This window comes from Prionailurus viverrinus, chromosome A3 (assembly GCF_022837055.1).
Source record: "Prionailurus viverrinus isolate Anna chromosome A3, UM_Priviv_1.0, whole genome shotgun sequence".
Taxonomy (NCBI): Eukaryota; Metazoa; Chordata; class Mammalia; order Carnivora; family Felidae; genus Prionailurus; species Prionailurus viverrinus.
In genome coordinates this window covers 86,739,247-86,757,209 of record NC_062563.1, presented here as the reverse complement: position 1 = coordinate 86,757,209, position 17,963 = coordinate 86,739,247, and the positions used below count along the sequence as shown (strand labels likewise).

The following is a 17,963-nucleotide window of genomic DNA, read 5'->3' as shown; positions in this document are numbered from 1 at the left end:
ACTATATACTGTTAGCCTTAGATTATAAACTTGGAAAGGTAGAAGCCAGGCCTATGATTTGGATGGTGCCTCACGGAGATAGATGCTTACCATTGGTGACCATGATGATTGATTCCTCAAAACTATGTCTCTAAACTGAATTACAGAGTATCTGGAAACCAACTAATCATTTTCTGTTGAGTTTCTAACACATGGTCAGCAGCAGGAGACACAGAAAGATGAACACAGTCAGTCTCCGCTCTTGGAAGATGTCATCAGTGTCCAGTTAGTTATTCAGGACTGATTCACAGGGCTCGCTCAAGGAGCAGTATGGGGTATGTGTGCTTAAACTTGAAATGATGCTACAAACCACAATGCTTGAGCTCAGAGCAGAGAGCGTTCAGGAGGCTTGCCAAGGTCAGTGAGACATCCTGGGGCAGGTCCAGGCAGTACTTGGCAGGCCTTGAAGCCACAGTGAAATGTGGGTAGGTGGAGAAAAGGAGAGGGCATTCCAGAAGGAAAGTGAAATGTGATCAAAGGCACCGAAGGAGGGACAGACATCACTTTACTTAGAGTGAGGAAGTATGGAATATAAGTTTTTGATCATCCTCAAACATCTTTATCTATTAGGAGTCAGTGCATTCACAAATTTTAAGCCTAGCAGGTAAAGGCCACCTGAGATTGCCAGATTGGACTCTATCAGCCACATTTGTTATATATTCATTTAGGTTGAGTTTGTACCTTTTATACACAAGCTCAAAACCTTGAGCTTTTAGATATCTTTTTCCAATTCTATGAATTTGGGCAATGAAGGTAAAATAAATTGCCTTAGCAATTTAATAAATTTAGAATAAGTTACCTTTCATATTTCCTTGGCCTGCAAATGAAGTAGTTCTCCTGACACTGGGTTGTGTGTAAAAGAAACCCAGGAATATTTTAGTTGTCACTTATTCAAATACTTTTTAATTTTTTTTTAAAGAAACAAAACATTAAGCCCACTGCTTTGGGCACTACACTAACATCTGTTCTAGCAACCACAGTAATGGCAAAGGAATGCTAGTTATGTATTGCCTGTGGCACAGACTGACTCTTGTTTTGGGGAAATATAAATTAAATCACTGACCTTTGAATTTCCTACTGACTAGGTGAGAGCTGGTTGCTTTGCAAAAGGAAAGGTGTATATATACTCTTGTGAGACTTTATCATTCTGTAGGAAGCAGAAGGAAGAGCTTGCAAATGATGTAAGTCATATCAGTCCCAAACAATGTCCAGATCCGAAGACATGTGAGGACCGTGGCGCAGCTTGTGATTTGGTGCAATGTGACCACAAATTGCCAACCAGGATGATATGGTCTGGGTTTGGCTGCTGTCTCCTCCTGTTCTGTGATAGCCTAGTCCATGGATTTTGCCAATTTTGGACCATTTAAGGAACTGGCAATTACTTCAGTGTTGGCAGAAAGGAGATCCTTTCAGGCTCTCTCTTCTTTTTGGCCCACTTCCCAAACTGGAAATCAGTCCTTCCTTTGCTCCTCCTTTCCACTCCTCCTCCTCCACCTCTTCCTTCCTCCTCCACCTCTTCCTGCCTCCTCCTTCCTCTCCGCCTCCTTTTTCCTCCTCCTCTTCCTCCACTTCCTTCCTTCTCCTTACAACACCTCTATTCTCTTCCTCCTCCTCCACCACCTCCTTCTTCTCTCTCTCTTTCTCTCTCCCACTCCCTGTCATTCCCCCTCTCCTTCTCCTCCTTTCCACTCATACACACTTTTTGGATCCTCTTTAAATTGTGCACTTCTTCCTACAATTGTGTCTGTCACAACTGGATTCATTAATCTAGAACACTCAACCCAAAAGACTCAAGCATTCGTAATAGCCTCAATAACCCAGGAGCAGGCACGAATGGACACACCGATCATACTAAAGGTTGTATACTTAGGGCATACACTTTGTCTCAAGTTCTTTCTTAGTCAGAGACGAGGACTTCTCACTTTATATACAAATTATAGAAGCTTGTCTGATATCTGATATCTTAAACTGTCAAATTAGAAAGAGGACATCTAGAATAGAAGACACATGTATAATACTGAGAGATGAGAGGCTGGAAAAAGCAGAACCATAAACTTCAAAAACCATAGTGATTGGAAGGGCAAGCAGCCTCAGAAATCGGGGGTTTTGTAGTAACCTGGCAAATTATAGCTCATGATAAGAATGGTGGAGAGTAACATGTAAACATTGTACAGTATTTTATAACATCCATTTTGTGTACAAAGGCTTCCATAGACCCAGACATAGGTGAAAGATAAACTCAATCAGCATGTGTTTTCTTGGTTCCCTTGGTTAATGATCTCCCTCCAGCACTGATCCAACCTGTAACAGCAGTGAGTGTGACCTGTCCCCCATCCAGAACTGACCAGTGTGTTATCAGACACACTGTCTATTTTTCTTTTTTATCTACCTTGCCCCCAACTAATAGTTTCCTATTACATACATATTATTATATGTATGTAATAATACATATTATTATGTAATTATTTATTAATAATATTTCCTATTACTTCTCTATGTACTACTCTATGTACTTCTCTATGTATCTTAAAAAAAAAAAGATTTTATTTTTAAGCAATCTCTACACCCAGTGTGGGGCTCGAACTCACAACCCTGAAATCAAGAGTCACACACTCCACTGACTGTGTCCAGCCAGGTGCCCCCTTCTCCATTTATCTTGTTTTCTAATCTGTTCTTACTTTCATACTTTTATCTATTTTTTAGAGGGGTTTACTCTGTTGTTATCTAATGTCTTGAGTTCAGTGCTTGGCTAATTGACTTACAACTTCCTTCTTTTCTAATATAAACATTTAAGACTATAGATTTCCCTCTAAGAACCACTTTAGCTGCATGCACAAGGTTTGTGATGTGGCATCTTCATAATTGACTATTTTTAAGTATTTCCTAATTTCCATTATGACTTTGCTTTGACTTATAAAAAAGTTAGATGTCTGTTTGGTATTTCAAAAAATGTGAGCTTTTCCTAAGTATGGTAAGCCCTGCAATAGTGCTAACTGGCTATCTCATGAAGTTGGCTGTAATGTGGTAGGTGATCAGCTCCTGCCCTCTGTCTATCTCTCACTCTCCAAAATAGAGTGGCTAGAGTTCTCTTTTTCCATGGAGGATGGGGTGGATGGTGGAGAGGAGGTGACTGATCAGTTTTGTTCAGCGTTTGTTCAAGTTTTGTTTTACTTTTGGCACAGTATAGACCGATGGGAAATATTTCACTGAATTTAAAATGCATCCTTGTGGGATAACCGATTATTAGCCATTAGGGAAAAACACAGCCAATTAAATCATGATACATTATTGATTATCTGAAACATCCTAATTTTAGAGATGTTAAAATGTGCAAAAAGTGGGTCTCAGAATGTATAAAATAAGGTTTTTTTCCCCATTAACCTTGTAATTGCATAGCCCCTATTTTATGCAACCAAAAAATTTTGGACCCTTCTTAGAACATTTTACTGTAGCCTCATTGTGTGCCTACTAGATCATGTTTAACTGCATTATTCAAACATTTATATTGTATTAAATTTCTTTGGATTGCTTAATTTATAAAGTACTGAGTTGTGTTTAAATCTCTTGTGGTGGCAGATTTATCAATTTCTCTTTGTAGTTCTGTCAATATTTGTTTTATATATGCTGAGGATATAGCATTAAGCTCAGATCAGAATTATACCCTCTAAGTTAAGTGTTCCTTTTAACATTACGTAATGGTTCTCTTTATACCAATAACTTTTTTTTTACTATAAAGTTTGTTTGTTTTATCTCATATTAATATAACCACACTAGCTTTCCATTGGTATTTTCCTGATATAAATTTTCTAATATTTTTATTTTCAACCTTTCTGTGCCCTTATATTTTATTGAATGTATTTTTTTATTGTAAACAGTGTACAGTGGCATATTTTTTAAACACAACTTTTCAATCTGTGTTTTAACTGTTGAGTTTGGTCCTTTATATTTATGTTGGTTATGGATTATTTGGATTTAACTCTTATTTCTAAAAATAAATTTTACTATCTTATATGTGCTTATCTCAGAGTTTTTTAAGAGCATAGATTCAGAAAATTTTTTCCCCTCATTTATTCTCAACACAAGGAAATTTCAAACTTAGGGAAAACATATTCTTTAAAATACTTTGAGATAAAAATATTGAAAGTCAATTGCTCAAACATCCAAGAAAAACAAATCGGCTCAGATCCTCCAAAACATATTTGAAAAGATATTTTTTATGCATACAAGGGTTATCAAAATAAAGATGTTGGCAAACTATTTTTATTTCAGTTCATAAACAACATTCGATATCTGAGTTCTGCCTTCTGATACTCCTGTGGTCTTTTGCCCTTTCTAGTGACAGTACAAGAAACCACAGGTCATTTTGTTAAAAAAATAATAATAATAAATACTAGATATTGTGAAAAAGGCCTTGCATTAAGTATGGCTTTACTGAGACTAATAAAGGGATGAGAATGATTTATGACTAGGATATCAATGTTTGTAAATTAGAAAGTGTGTTTTGAGGTTATTTGAAAACAAGATGTTCTCAGAAGGAGCTCAGAAGGACCACACTTTGGTCTGAAGTATAATCTCTTTTTGTATTAGGTGGAGGTTGGCCAATTTGAATTGCACTAAGACCCACTGTCTCTAGCATTGCCAACAAAAGGATCTCATATTTATTTTCAGAATACAAAAGCCAAACTCAGTTGTTATACTATATAGGACTGATAATGTTCACCTTACTCCTTCACCAGCTGATTTTTAGGTTTAGAATTATAGACTCTCAGTGTTGGAAGGAGTCTGAGAGCTTTTCCTGTCCAATTGCCTGTCTGATACATGAATGGTGTTTCCATAATTCTGCCAGCTTGTCAACTCACCTGTGCTTGACTATAGCTATAACAGGGAGCTCACTCCCCCCTGAAGCAGCCAGTTATAAAGACCGTTTTAAAAACTGAGCCACAAACTGTCTATCAGCCTATTCTAGTCCTTGGATCTATACAATAAAAGCAGACACTCCTGTCTCAGGACAGCCCTGCAAATGCTAAAAATAGCCAAAGTCTTTCCTTGTCTTGAGATCAAAGAGTCCCAATTCCATAGAATATTCTTTATTATTATTTTTTTTTCCATAGAATATTCTACATAACCTACCATACTTGGTAATACTTTTCACATAGTCAGTTTCTCTAGGATCTCCCTTGAAGCGTCTTGGTATTTCATACAATACGCAAATGAGATTTTACCTCTACCAAGTTGAAAGGTTCTGTCACTTTTTTAGTCATGGATAAGATACTTCTGTTAATTCAGAAGCCAGAGCCTCTTTGGAAACCACATCACTGTGTTGATTCTCACAGAGCTTACAACATCAGGGTAAGGAAGCTAACTCTGGGTATCTACTGTGTACCAGGCCAGCTGTTTAAGGGCCACGATTTCAGCCACCACATTGATCTGATCCCAAGTTTGTTCCCACTTTACTTCTCCAACTAGTCTGTTCCCTACGTTTTGTCAAGCCACATCTTTCAAAGGACATATTACCTATAATTACAACAACAATGAAGTAAAGGCCATCCTTTTTCAGGGCTGAGTATGAAACGTTAATGAGTCACTTGTAGCCCTGGGGCTGTGGGTTGGCCATTTTTGTTACAAAGTTCCCTTCAGATAATGTAAAAGTAAACTAGAGCCTATTCCCTTTCCAAATGAACACATTTATAAATCAATTAATCCAAATTAATGCTATTTTGTTAATATACTTGGAACATACAAATGAGGGACTGATCTTCCTAAAATATTGCTTTTTGCTTCTTTTGAATGACTTCCCATTGTCCAAACTCCACATTCTGTTTGTCATTCAAACCCTCTTCAAGGTCAGTCTCCTATTTCCCCTCCAATCCAGTCTCCCCTTACCCTTCCAGGCCGTGTGAATAGGCAGCAGCTCAATGAACAAGGAGAGGTGGGTGTGGGAGTGAGTTGCACAGGAACCAGAATAATGTTAGGATGAAGAAACCTATAGGGGAAAGTCAGAGTGTGGGCCCTAGTCCTGTCCTCCTTGATTGGGTGTTTGGAAAGGACTTGTCTTCTCCAGGGGCCATTTCCTAGAATTGGGAACAGTTTGGGGAGGGTCTTACTGGGGAAAGGACACTCATGGGGTAAAGGTTTTGGGCTGAGAAAATCATGAGCTTCTTACTTGTTCTCCCTGAATTTCTGGAATCATTTGTCCAGCTCTCTTGCAAGAATGGGGGGAACACATTCTTGAGTAACTGTGATGTAATGCACTAGGTCCAGTAAGTAGACACTCCTCAAAGTGTGTAGTGCGTGTATCAAGTGAGTTTTCCAAAGGCCTGTGAGGAGCCTCCTGAGTCTTTGGAACAGATGGAGGAATTTCTGATTCCTGTGTGATATTTGCCTTTTGTACCCCAAATTGTAAAATATTTACCTCTTGGAGTGTATATCTTGCCTTGGGACCTATGTTGTAGGGTTCTGGAGGGTATTGACTGGCTATTCTTCTTTGAGTCCTTAACATTTTGCCCATCGTACTGTTTTAATACCCATTGATCCTGATCATTGGCCCCATTTGCCACCAGCAACCTCCTTCCTTCCCATCCTTCCTTACTAAAGAGACCTACATAGCTATTGGTATGAAGTATCTATCCCAAAGATAGCTACCTATTTTGATTGATGGACTGTTTTGCTGACCTTGGAAAAGAAATAGAAGAAAAAAGTCTTCTATGATTTCTACTTTTTTCTGAGGAGTATGCAATAATATTTTATTATGTTGGAAGGCTAGATTGCCACTCAGCACAGGCTGCTGGACTCATTCCCTAACAGGCTGGTGAAATTCAAGAAACTTTGGCAAGGACAGCCATGCCAACTGTCTGTTTACCTAGATAGCCATATGACTACAAAACCAGGCTGGATTTGTATTTTCCCAAGTTATTTCAAAGCAATTGGTAACAGAATTGAACTGATTTACAAAGTGAACGTGGGAAGGTGCCTAGGACAGAACTCTTAAGACAGTTATGGGGAATGGTCCTTACCCCCTCTCTGCAGCCTGTCTTAGGTAAAGCCACTGCAGCCTCTACCTGTGAGCTCCAGCACACCCCCTTCAGGGCCAGCCCCAACCAGGGCAATCTGTGCACCCCTCAGCTGTTGCCGGCAGCATCCAGACTGGGTAAACTGCCACAGCCTAAGTTTCTGGTATTCCATTGTGAGCTCGGGCCATGCCAATGCTCTCCAAGTCACAGCTTTTCTGCAGTTACTTAGATTTTTTTTTTTTCTGAAGATAAGAGGTTTTTATTTCTTGAATTAGGAAAGACTGGAAGTTAACATGAAAACTGCATCACATATAATGTTTAAATTAAATATTAAAGAAACTCCAAACTATGGCAGATAAGGAAGGCCTTTCCAACTGGGCCCAGTTGTTTCATCTCTGACCTGTTCTTCTAATACCCCATCCCAACCAATCACAGCCGTGGTGGCCCAAAGCATGCCTTTGCCCATGCCTACTCTCTCCTGACTGAGTTCACTTATTATCTCTTCTGTTTGTGGATTTCCTAGACACTCTACTTCATTGCTAAATTGTCTATTAGAGAACTTATCACATTAAATTGCAATTCCTTCCAGACTTGTCTATTTCCCATGTCTCATATCTTTGTGTTCCTTGGACTTAACAAATGTAGTTACCTATACTGGGACCTCATCAAAATAAAAAGCTTCTGCACGGTGAAAGAAACAATCAGGAAAACTAAAAGGCAATTGACAGAATGGGAGAAGATATTTGCAAATGACATATCAGATAAAGGGTTAGTATCCAAAATCTATAAAGAACTTATCAAACTCAACACTCAAAAAAACAAATCCAGTGAAGAAATGGGCAAAAGACATGAATAGACACTTCTCCAAGGAAGACATCCAGATGGCCAACCGACACATGAAAAAATGCTCAACTTCACTCATCATCAGGGAAATACAAATCAAAACCACAATGAGATACCACCTTACACCTGTCAGAATGGCTAACATTAACAACTCAGGCAACAACAGATGTTGGCGAGGATGCAGAGAAAGAGAATCTCTTTTGTATTGTTGGTGGGAATGCAAGCTGGTGCAGCCACTCTGGAAGACAGTATGGATGTTCCTCAAAAAACTAAAAATAGAACTACCCTATGACCCAGCAATTTCACTACTAGGTATTTATCCACAGGATACAGGTGTGCTGTTTCGAAGGGACACATGCACCCCCATGTCTATAGCAGCACTATCAACAATAGCCAAAGTATGGAAAGAGCCCAAATGCCCATCGATGGATGAATGGATAAAGAAGATGTGGTATATAATTACAATGGAGTATTACTGGGCAATCAAAAAGAATGAAATCTTGCCATTTGCAACTACATGGATGGAACTGGAGGGTATTATGCTAAGTGAAATCAGTCAGTCAGAGAAAGACAAAAATCATATGACTTCACTCATATGAGGGCTTTAAGAGACAAAACAGATGAACATAAGGGAAGGGAAACAAAAATAATAGAAAAACAGGGAGGGGAACAAAACAGAAGAGACTCATAAATATGGAGAACAAACAGTTGGTTACTGGAGGGGTTGTGGGAGGGGGGATGGGCTAAATGGGTAAGGGGCATTAAGGAATCTAGTTCTGAAATCATTGTTTCACTATATGCTAACTAATTTGGATGTAAATTTTAAAAAATAAAAAATAAAATAATAATTTAAAAAATGTAGCTACCTACATTCTGTATCAGTCTCTATGTTTCTGCCTTGCTTCCAGCCTGGTGCTATACACCTTCATGCATTGGAGGCCTGCCTGAATCTTGATCCAGTTGAAAAGGCTATTTCTAGACCCCTTTTCCAGGTCTGTACCCCCTGACAAGAGTCTGCTCCTAGTGGAGCTGGTGCTGTTCTGAGGAGGTCTTTGGCTATTGCCCTGTCTGGAATCACTGGTTGTAGTTTCTCAGCTGATAGATTTGTCCCTCTTAAATCATGCTCAAGCTCCCCATGCTCCTTGGATGTGCATCTTGCACCATGCTCCTTGGCTGGCCATCCTCTTTGTTGAACTATCTTTCAACCAACTCAGTGCTCCCTGTTCTAATCGTGCTGTGTTCTGGCTCCCTTTCTCTCCTACCATCAGGTACCATCATGATCTCAGTATGACCCTTGATTGAGTCCATTCATTCATTCAACCATCAACTATCTGCTGAATACTATGTGCAGGCATTGTGCCAGGTGCTGGGTTGCAATGGCGAACAAGACACAATCTTTGCTTTTTTTCCTCAAGATGCACATGTGCTATACTGTGCATGGGAGACAATTATTCTTTCCAATGTCTGTGAGTTTTTTGTTTGTTTTGTTTGTTTTACTTCAAGTCTTCACTTGTTTCCAAACTTATAATCTATCTCTGTTTGGCAGTTGGAGGCCCACTCTCTTGTGAGACATTAGGAGCCATTCAGTGTTAAAAACAATACTGAGGCTAACTGGGTTCTCTCTTCCTGAAACAAGAAGCCAAGTCTGTGGCTCCCTAAGCCTTAGTGTGAGAGGTGGAAACAAAGGGAAGACTTGGAACATGGGAAAGGGGCATTTAGAGACAAAGTTTTACAGTCTGTGCCTGGCAACCCAAAAGGGAGAAGATCCTAGACTGGTCACATTGAGCTAAAATTATCCTTTTCAGCAAATTTCTATTTTTATACCAGAAAATATTGTCCAAAAGAAGCAACATAAAACAGAGGGTCTGATTTTAAAATCTTGGGATTCTTAAATGAATGGGATTGGGAGTGAATCAAGAGAACAAATCATTTTTCTTAAATAGATTTTAATGATTTTTTTAAACTTTGGAGGACAATTAGTGTCAGGTAAGTATAATGTAAGAGTCCTGTGTGTTCAAGATTTACCTGGCAAGCTTATTAGAATGCAGAATCCTGGGGGCGCCTGGGTGGCTCAGTTGCTTAAGTGTTTGACTCTTGATTTTGGCTTAGGTCATGATCTCACAGTCTGTGAGATCAAGCCCTGCGTTGGGCTCTGCGTTAGCAGTGCAGGGCCTGCTTGGAATCCTCTCTCCCTCTCCCTCTGTCCCTCCCCTGCTCATGCTCTCTCTTGCTCCCTCTCTCACAAAATAAATAAATAAACTTAAAAAAAAAAAAAAAAGAATGCAGAATCCTGGGCTCCCTCCAAGAAATTCTGATTCTTTAGATTGACATTTTGGACAAGATAATTTTTTGTCATGGGTGGGGGCCCTCCTGTGCATTGTTGATGTCTCTCTCTTTCAAACAAATATAAGTAGAAAAATACTACTAGCTTCAGAAAGAACAGTGTGAATTCATGAAAATATGAAGGATAAAATGGTTCAAAAAATTCTTGGGAAATAAGTTAATATCCTGTTCATCCTCATAGAAACCAAACCATACTCCCAAACCATGGTGAGTTGGGGCTATTTTGGGGAACACTGGAAGATTCAGTCTGTTGTGAAATGCCTCCTGAAGCTGTGTTTCTCTTCTGCATGAAATGTTACCTCCTCTGATGAAATGCCCCCCAACATGCTCGGCGTGATAGAACATTTTATTTTTTTTATTAAAAAAAAAATTTTTTTTTTTAACGTTTATTTATTTTTGAGACAGAGAGAGACAGAGCATGAACGGGGGAGGGGCAGAGAGAGAGGGAGACAGAATCGGAAGTGTGCTCCAGGCTCTGAGCCATCAGCCCAGAGCCCGATGCGGGGCTCGAACCCATGGACTGTGAGATTGTGACCTGAGCTGAAGTCGGACGCTCAACTGACTGAGCCACCCAGGCACCCTGATAGAACATTTCAAATGATAATAGTTTTTACTTGGTAATAATGCATAAACCTTAGTAAATAGTTGTTTCAATTCATTCTTTGAAATGGTCTAAACATTCCCCTTATGTTACTATTTACATGATTCATTTACTGAGAAAATCTTTTTTCAAAAATGGTGAAGAGACTGCAACCTAATCCTCTTTGACTTACCACCAGATCTAATTTACTGGTGTTTCCCCTAGTTAGCCTGCAGGCAACATCTTCAAAGTTTTCCCTAGCCTCTTCCTAGATTACAGGCTTATCACAGACCCAAAAGGAATCATAACTTTTCATCAGGGAAACATTGCCTGTTTATATTCTGCAGGGCATGAGCAGCAAATCTTTTAATGAGACAGGCCATTAGACTTTTACTTGGCAAAGAAAGACAATCTCAATGAACTAGTAAACGACTGTCATTCTTTGACTTATTACCAGGTACCTTAAGCCCCTTATACACTTTGCCTTTAATCTTTGCAACAACCATGCCAGACAGGTTCAGAGACAAGCTTAGGCAAATGTGCCCAAGATCACCCTACAAGGTGGAGGGGCTGGGATTCGAAATTAGGACTTTAACTCAATATCCTGTATTCTTTATTCCTCCATTGTGCTACAATTACAAAGCAGTTGTTCTGGTTGTGATCTCTCAAGGCTGACTAGGTGGCATTTTAATTTTCATTCGAAAAGAATTTCTCTGAACAGTGACTTGACATGGGTCCTCTCAAATTTGCTCAACCTTGCTGCCCCTTGAAGCCAGGCTGTTTTCCATATAAGTTAGTGGGGAAAAGGCAGGGTTCTCGGCTGATTTAGTGTTGATTTTAGAACTTTATGTTCTGTCTCTTTCCTTTCTTCAAAGATGGTGATGCTCTAATACACTAGAAACCAACACAAATCAAAGCCTGATCATAGTTAATAGGGAGGAGCATCAGCTGGGCCTCATTGTACATACTGTGTGAACTAGGGCATCCCAGGAAAACGGTTGCCAACCTGAGAAACGGCCCCAAATCAGAAGGCACCAGAAACTGATACAAAATGAGAGAAAAAGAGAAAAAGAGTTAATGGTCCCTAGAGGGACCACAAACAAACTGTGCTCATAGACATATCTAGTCCTTGCTCAGATTGGATTCTGTTTAGTGGATGGCCTCTTCCCACCTTCACGAACTGAAATTAGCATTTCCAAGTCCCCACTTGGGTTGTCTCCTCCGTGAAGCCCTTGTGTCTCTTCCTGAATTCACTCCTTGTTCCCCGCTCTGAAATTCTATTGCATTTACACCTGGCTCACACAATTTTGTTCTTTATTCACATATTCTTTTATGTGTTTGTTGGGCTCCTTTCTCCAACTGGATTTTAAGCTCCTTAAGGGTAGCAATGTTGTAAAAGTAAATGGAACACTGATGACACAGTAGGAAGTTAAGAAATACTTGTTGAATGATTCTGATTTTTATACACTTTGGTTGGGAAATCATCAAATTTGAAGGCATTTATCTAAATGAGGACAATCTTTCATGAACACTTCTTTAAGGGGCTAACATTTGCTTGCTCTGCTCTAAAAAGCACAAACTTCTTTTAACTATTTCTCCTAAAGCAGCACCATAGTAGTGATCCTCCCCTCCCAACTGCTAGAGGTTGGGGAAGAAAGGGGATGTATTCACATATGCTGGTGAAAGAGGACTTTGGATGTTAAACCATTTTCTAGAGTCCTGGAGCTCAGTAAAGTTTACCATTTGTATAGGAATCTTTTAGCTCTTGGATGGAAAAAACTCTTTCCTGTAAAACTTCATGGAATTTCTGCTCCTGGCAGGGATGACAGTTATTCATTGTGGATCTTGAAAACTGTGGCATGGTTATCCAAATGGGCACCAAATAAAGCGAGAAAAGAAAAGACTCAACTACATATTTTAGAATTATTTTTGGTTCCAGGTGATGGGCTGGGCAGGCTGTGACTGGCACAGACAGGACTAACCCTTTACTCAGACTCAGGGGATCACTTCTGATCTAAAAACCTTGTCCTCCAAACCAGCTGCTGAAGAAACAAACGTCAAGTCCAAGACCTTACTTCATATTCCGGATGACCACACGTTCCACCTGCATCTCTGTTTTGCCCAGAGGTGGCTTCAGTCTTTTTAATTGGAGCTTCTGTGTAGGGTCCTGCTGGGGATGGGGGTTTTATGTTTGAATATAGGTCCATTTCTTTGTCTGGATGATTTTGACCATCTCGCCTACCTCCTTTCAATCACCTGGACTTGGCTGAGTAACAAACATATTCCCCTAGGGATCCATCTTATCGAAGAAGAGTTCCTTTATTATTATGGGACTCTGAAGTGGGAGCCAACTCTCTGGAAAGAATTTCCAAAGAGTTCAATAATTTTAATCAGCTTCCACTAGAACAGCAGCTAACATTTATTAAGCACTTACTACGAGCCAGGCCTTCTGCCAAGAACTTTTTCATTTCATTTAATACTCATGATGCTGCTAAGAGTGATAAAGTCGTATTATTCCAATTTTACAGATTAGGGAATTGATGCACAAAGGGGCTAAATCACTTGGTCAAGGCCACACAACTAATTGACAGTGAAAGTCAACTTAGATACCCAGGACAGTGCCTGGCATGTTATACATGATCAATGAATATTTGTTGAATAAATGAATGAATGGTCCTGGATCTCAAATCTTAGGGTGTTCATAATTTTGTTGTAGACATACAGCATTTTCAGGTGAAAAGGGCAATAGCACATAAGATGTGATGGGGTGGTGTTTATCAAGGGTCAACTGAGCAGAAAACTGAGCGATGAGCACTCAGGTAAGGGAGATATAAGATGTAAATGAAGGCTGGAGTGGGATGGGAAGGTAGAGGGGACTTGGCTCTGAGCTCTTTTCATTTTTCAGTACATTAGAGGACACCCTTTCTTCTTGGCTTACAGGCCCAGGACTTAAGCCATCAGTCATAGTCCTATATCTGCCATACCACAAGTTTGGTCCTGAGATGTTTCCCTTCCGCCTCCTCATGCCCTTGTGGCCTTAAGGGCATGGCTGTTTCTCTGTGGTATGGTCAGACATAATGAGAAATGCAGGCCCAAACTGCTGGATCACTCCAAAGCAGGGAGGAATCTGGAATGGAGTTGTTAGGTTTGGGGTATTTTAATCATTTCCTGCAGGTTGGCAAGTTCCAGAAGGGTCAATTTTTAAAAGAAGCAGGCGGGTACACTTGAAATTTCACTGCTTCTCCAGAAAGTTTTCGTATTTGGTTTCCAGATTTGATGTTCCACTGAGGGGTGTCTGAGACTCAGACATTTCTCAGTGGTGACACTTTTCTGTGACAACCCTAATTTCTTACTGTGGTCCAATAAAACTTTTCCATTGGGGCACCTGGGTGGCTCAGCTGGTTGAGTGTTTGACTTCAGCTCGGGTCATGGTCTCATAGTTCATGAGTTTAAGCCCCACATCAGGCTTGGGGCTGTCAGCACAGAACCCACTTCAGATCCTCTGCCCCTCTCTCTCTGTCCCTCCCTCACTTGTGTTCTCTCAAAAGTAAATAAAACATTAAAAAAGAAAAGTAAAACTTTTCCATTTTCCATACCCATTGCACTGGCTTAGCCTGCTTTTAAGAAAACTGGTTTGCTCCTAACACAGGATGGAAATGTGTGTTGTGGGAGGCGGGCAGAGGGGCAAGTTGGGAGGGAAGACTGTCCATCCTGAGGCCGGATCTCCTGCTCATTTATGAGATGACTCATTTTTATTTTGTGTGGCTTCAGTGCATGCCTGCTAGTTCTTGTCCACCTGTGACAGTATGAGGGATACAAGCCCCAATTAGTGGGGGGCTCTAATGACATGTCCTCCAGTGCCCAGGCAGAATGTGACCGTAGTATCTGCCCACGCTGACCATCAGGTCAAACACATTAGCCTTTAGAATGATTCAGTGGAAGAAATGCACTTGGTGACAACAACTGAATATTCAGACAAAGGTTATTTTGGAACTACTCATGCTAGGGGCTGAGGACTGTATAAAAGCTCCCTTAGCCCTGACAGTCCTCTGATGGGCTGAGCTCTGACATACTGACAGCGGGAGGGAGCAGCTGCACTGACGCAAGGGTTCCCACCCATGGTCACACACAAGAACCTTCCCAGGAGGCCTTGCAACCACCAAAGCTAGGGCCCACTCCAGACTTGGCTTCAATTGTTCTGGCATGAGTCTGGGGGCATCATAATTTTTTTTTAAGTCTTCCAGGTGATTTTATATGTAGCCAGAAAAAAAACCACCTGCCATTAAGGATCCAGAGAAGGAGTGTCTGAAGAGTTGGTAGAGTACAATCCCACTCGTGCCTCACAATCCCCTTGGCATAGCCCCCACCCTGCTTCATCAATTTTCCATTTTCTCCAGGATTATTTCCACCATCATAATAACAAGCTGCAATTTCTCCCATTCTAAACAAGACTCTCCTTATACTCCACATTGCCCTTTAGTTACTGCCCTATTGCCCTGCTTCCTTTTAGAGAAAAACTCCCTAAGATGTGCTTTCTGTGTGTGCCATCCAATTTCTTTCTGCACAATTCCTCCTAGACACAGTCTACCCAGATATCTCCCGTCACTACTGCACAGACAATGGCCCTATCTTACCATCCAGACATGCAGGTGTGTTCAGCTCTCACCCTTGCTCAGAGATGAGGAACCTGGAGAAGCCCAGCACAGGCACTCCCGATACCCTCTGGGGTCCAGCCTACAGCTGGCCCTGCGGAGCTGGGATCAAAGCTCAGTGAACAGAATGCAGAACTGGAAACTTCCCAGGGAAATGAGAATGACAATAAAGCCTTCAGGAAAGGGAAAGTGACTTACACAGCGTGTGGTGGTGATGATGACAGAACTGGAGATGAAAGAGAGACCATCGTTCATGCTGACCTGAAGCGCTGCTTTCCTGCAATGACAAAGGAGCCAGAGATGCTCAGCAAGATGTACAAAGAGCAGGGGCCCATGAGCTGACACTGAGGTCCCCTGTAAGCCCTGCTCCTCACTACCCAGGGGAAAGACTGTGGTCTCTTCCCCTGGGGCCTGTAAAATGTAGAGGAGGTCTCTAGGGCCCATCCACTGTAACCTTTTAGAGACGTCAGGATACCCTTGGCTAGTGTATCAAGGCATTGCATTCAGCCCTTCTTACATTGCAGCAAATTGCATTGAATGGGAAAAGCTTGCTGCCATTTAATTTACCTGTCACATTGTCATAGGAAGAAGTGTTCCCCAAACATGGCTCGAGTCTATGGGGATAACCTTGTCACGCTGTAAACTTAATGTTCTGTTGTTATTATTGGGGCTATCAGTAACTGATTCTGACGAGGGGGTTTGTGACCATCCTGGCAAACTCACGGAGGCACAGCAGTGGATGAGTTACCTTCCACCCACCTTCCATCTCTGTGAGACTCACTGAAACCTGAGCTTGCATTTTGCTTGTACTTGGCCATATGGACACAAGGTTAGTTGGTGGAATCAGTGGACTTGGAGACCATTGTTAGGCAACCAGAGTTGGAGGCTTTACCATTAGAACAAATGATCGAAAGCAGAATTTAGATGAAAATGTTTAGTATTGTTTCCTCAAGACCACCATTCTATCTTCAGCCTGTTGTAGACATGTTTACAGAGAAATGAGTTTGTGTTCTCTGACAAACACAGCTTCTCTGCCTCCCCACATAGTTCTTTTCTTGCTTAGGGTACTAATTGTCTTCCTTCTGTTGAAGAGTTTCATCACACTTCACCACCACCTATTATAATAGCACCGCCATGGAATTTCCCCCCATAAATTAGTTCACAGAACCTTGTGCAGTCTGGGTGAATACCCAATGTCCTGCAGAGGCTCAGAGGAAGGAGCACTGAGCTTGGCCTCAGGAGGTCTGAACCTGGGGTCTTCAACCAGCTCTGGACCCACTTAGCCCCTTTGAGCTTCCTTTCCGAACTTCCGTATCTCTAAGGAGGAGATAATCATCTAGCAGGGAAATTACGATGACGGGGCAAGGTAAAGTTTGTGAGAGGGAAGTGTGAGAGCTTTCTAGAAATGTAGTTGTGTGAGACACACCTTTATTCAAATCTAGACAGTCCCACTACTGCAGTGTGACCTTGGGCAAACTACTTAAATTCTACTTAAATTCTCTCAGCCATAGATTCCACATCTGTAAAACTGGGATGACATGAGTACCTGGTTCTTTGGGAACTTGGGAGGATAAAGTGAGATCCCCTTTGTGAAACATTTGTCCTGGTGCCCTGCTCACTGTAAACATGGGCACCATCATCATTACCTGGAAAGGTCTAGACAAAGACTGCATTATGACAATGAAGAGAGACGTTTTCTTCTCCCTCTGTCCCCTCTACCTTCTCTCTCCTCCCTGGCTGTGAGGTTCAGTTGCTGGTGGAAACTTACATGCCAACTTCTTTTAAGATAGGTGCTGGACACAGCAAATAAGTATCTTCCACAGTGAAGGGCTTCTCATCTGTAAAAAGGAAGTCACTGGATTAAGAGGAGTGAAGTGACTTTATAATTTCATATTCAGTGACTCCTAGAGACCGACTCCTGGGAGACACTAGAAAAGCAGTAACTATTTGAAATAGAAACTAGCCTTGAGCCATAAAATCCACTCAAGTGAACGCACTTACAGTCTCCTGCCAGAACACTAGTCTCTGACTTCATACATCCAGATGAGTCAATCAGGGAACAAATAGAAACTGAGCTCTTACCATAGACCAAGCATAACCAAGGGGAAACCAGAAGATACAAGACTGGTCCCTAGGGGAGCTTCAGGTCTGAGTCTAGTTTGAGAGAGAAGTCATATTCATGGAGAAGGTTTGCTGATGCAGCATTGTTTACGATAGCCAAGACATGGAAGCAAACAACTTAACTGTCCATCCATGGATGAATGGCTAAAGAAAATGTGGCATATATATATATATATATACTTATATATATATATAGTGTATATATATATATCATTATCTTGTGTGTGTGTGCACACACACACAACATATATCATTCATTCATAAATAAAGTAAATCTTGCCATTTGTAACAACATGGATGGACCTGGAGGGCATTATGCTAAGTGAAATACATCAGATGAAGAAAGACAAATATCATATGATCTCACTTTTTTTG

At 41.0% G+C, this 17,963-nt stretch overlaps 1 protein-coding gene across 4 annotated transcripts in view; it reads right to left on the bottom strand.

Moving 5' to 3' along the window:
- Positions 1-17,963, bottom strand: part of ANTXR1 (ANTXR cell adhesion molecule 1) — a 221,566-nt gene that overhangs the window by 100,673 nt on the left and 102,930 nt on the right. For all 4 annotated transcript variants that reach the window (XM_047851232.1, XM_047851233.1, XM_047851231.1 and 1 more), the window contains exons 11-12: positions 17,236-17,305; positions 15,666-15,744 (exon numbers count right to left, since the gene is read on the bottom strand). In XM_047851232.1, coding sequence (XP_047707188.1) covers positions 15,666-15,744; positions 17,236-17,305 — 149 coding nt within the window. The remainder of the gene's footprint in view (positions 1-15,665; positions 15,745-17,235; positions 17,306-17,963) is intronic.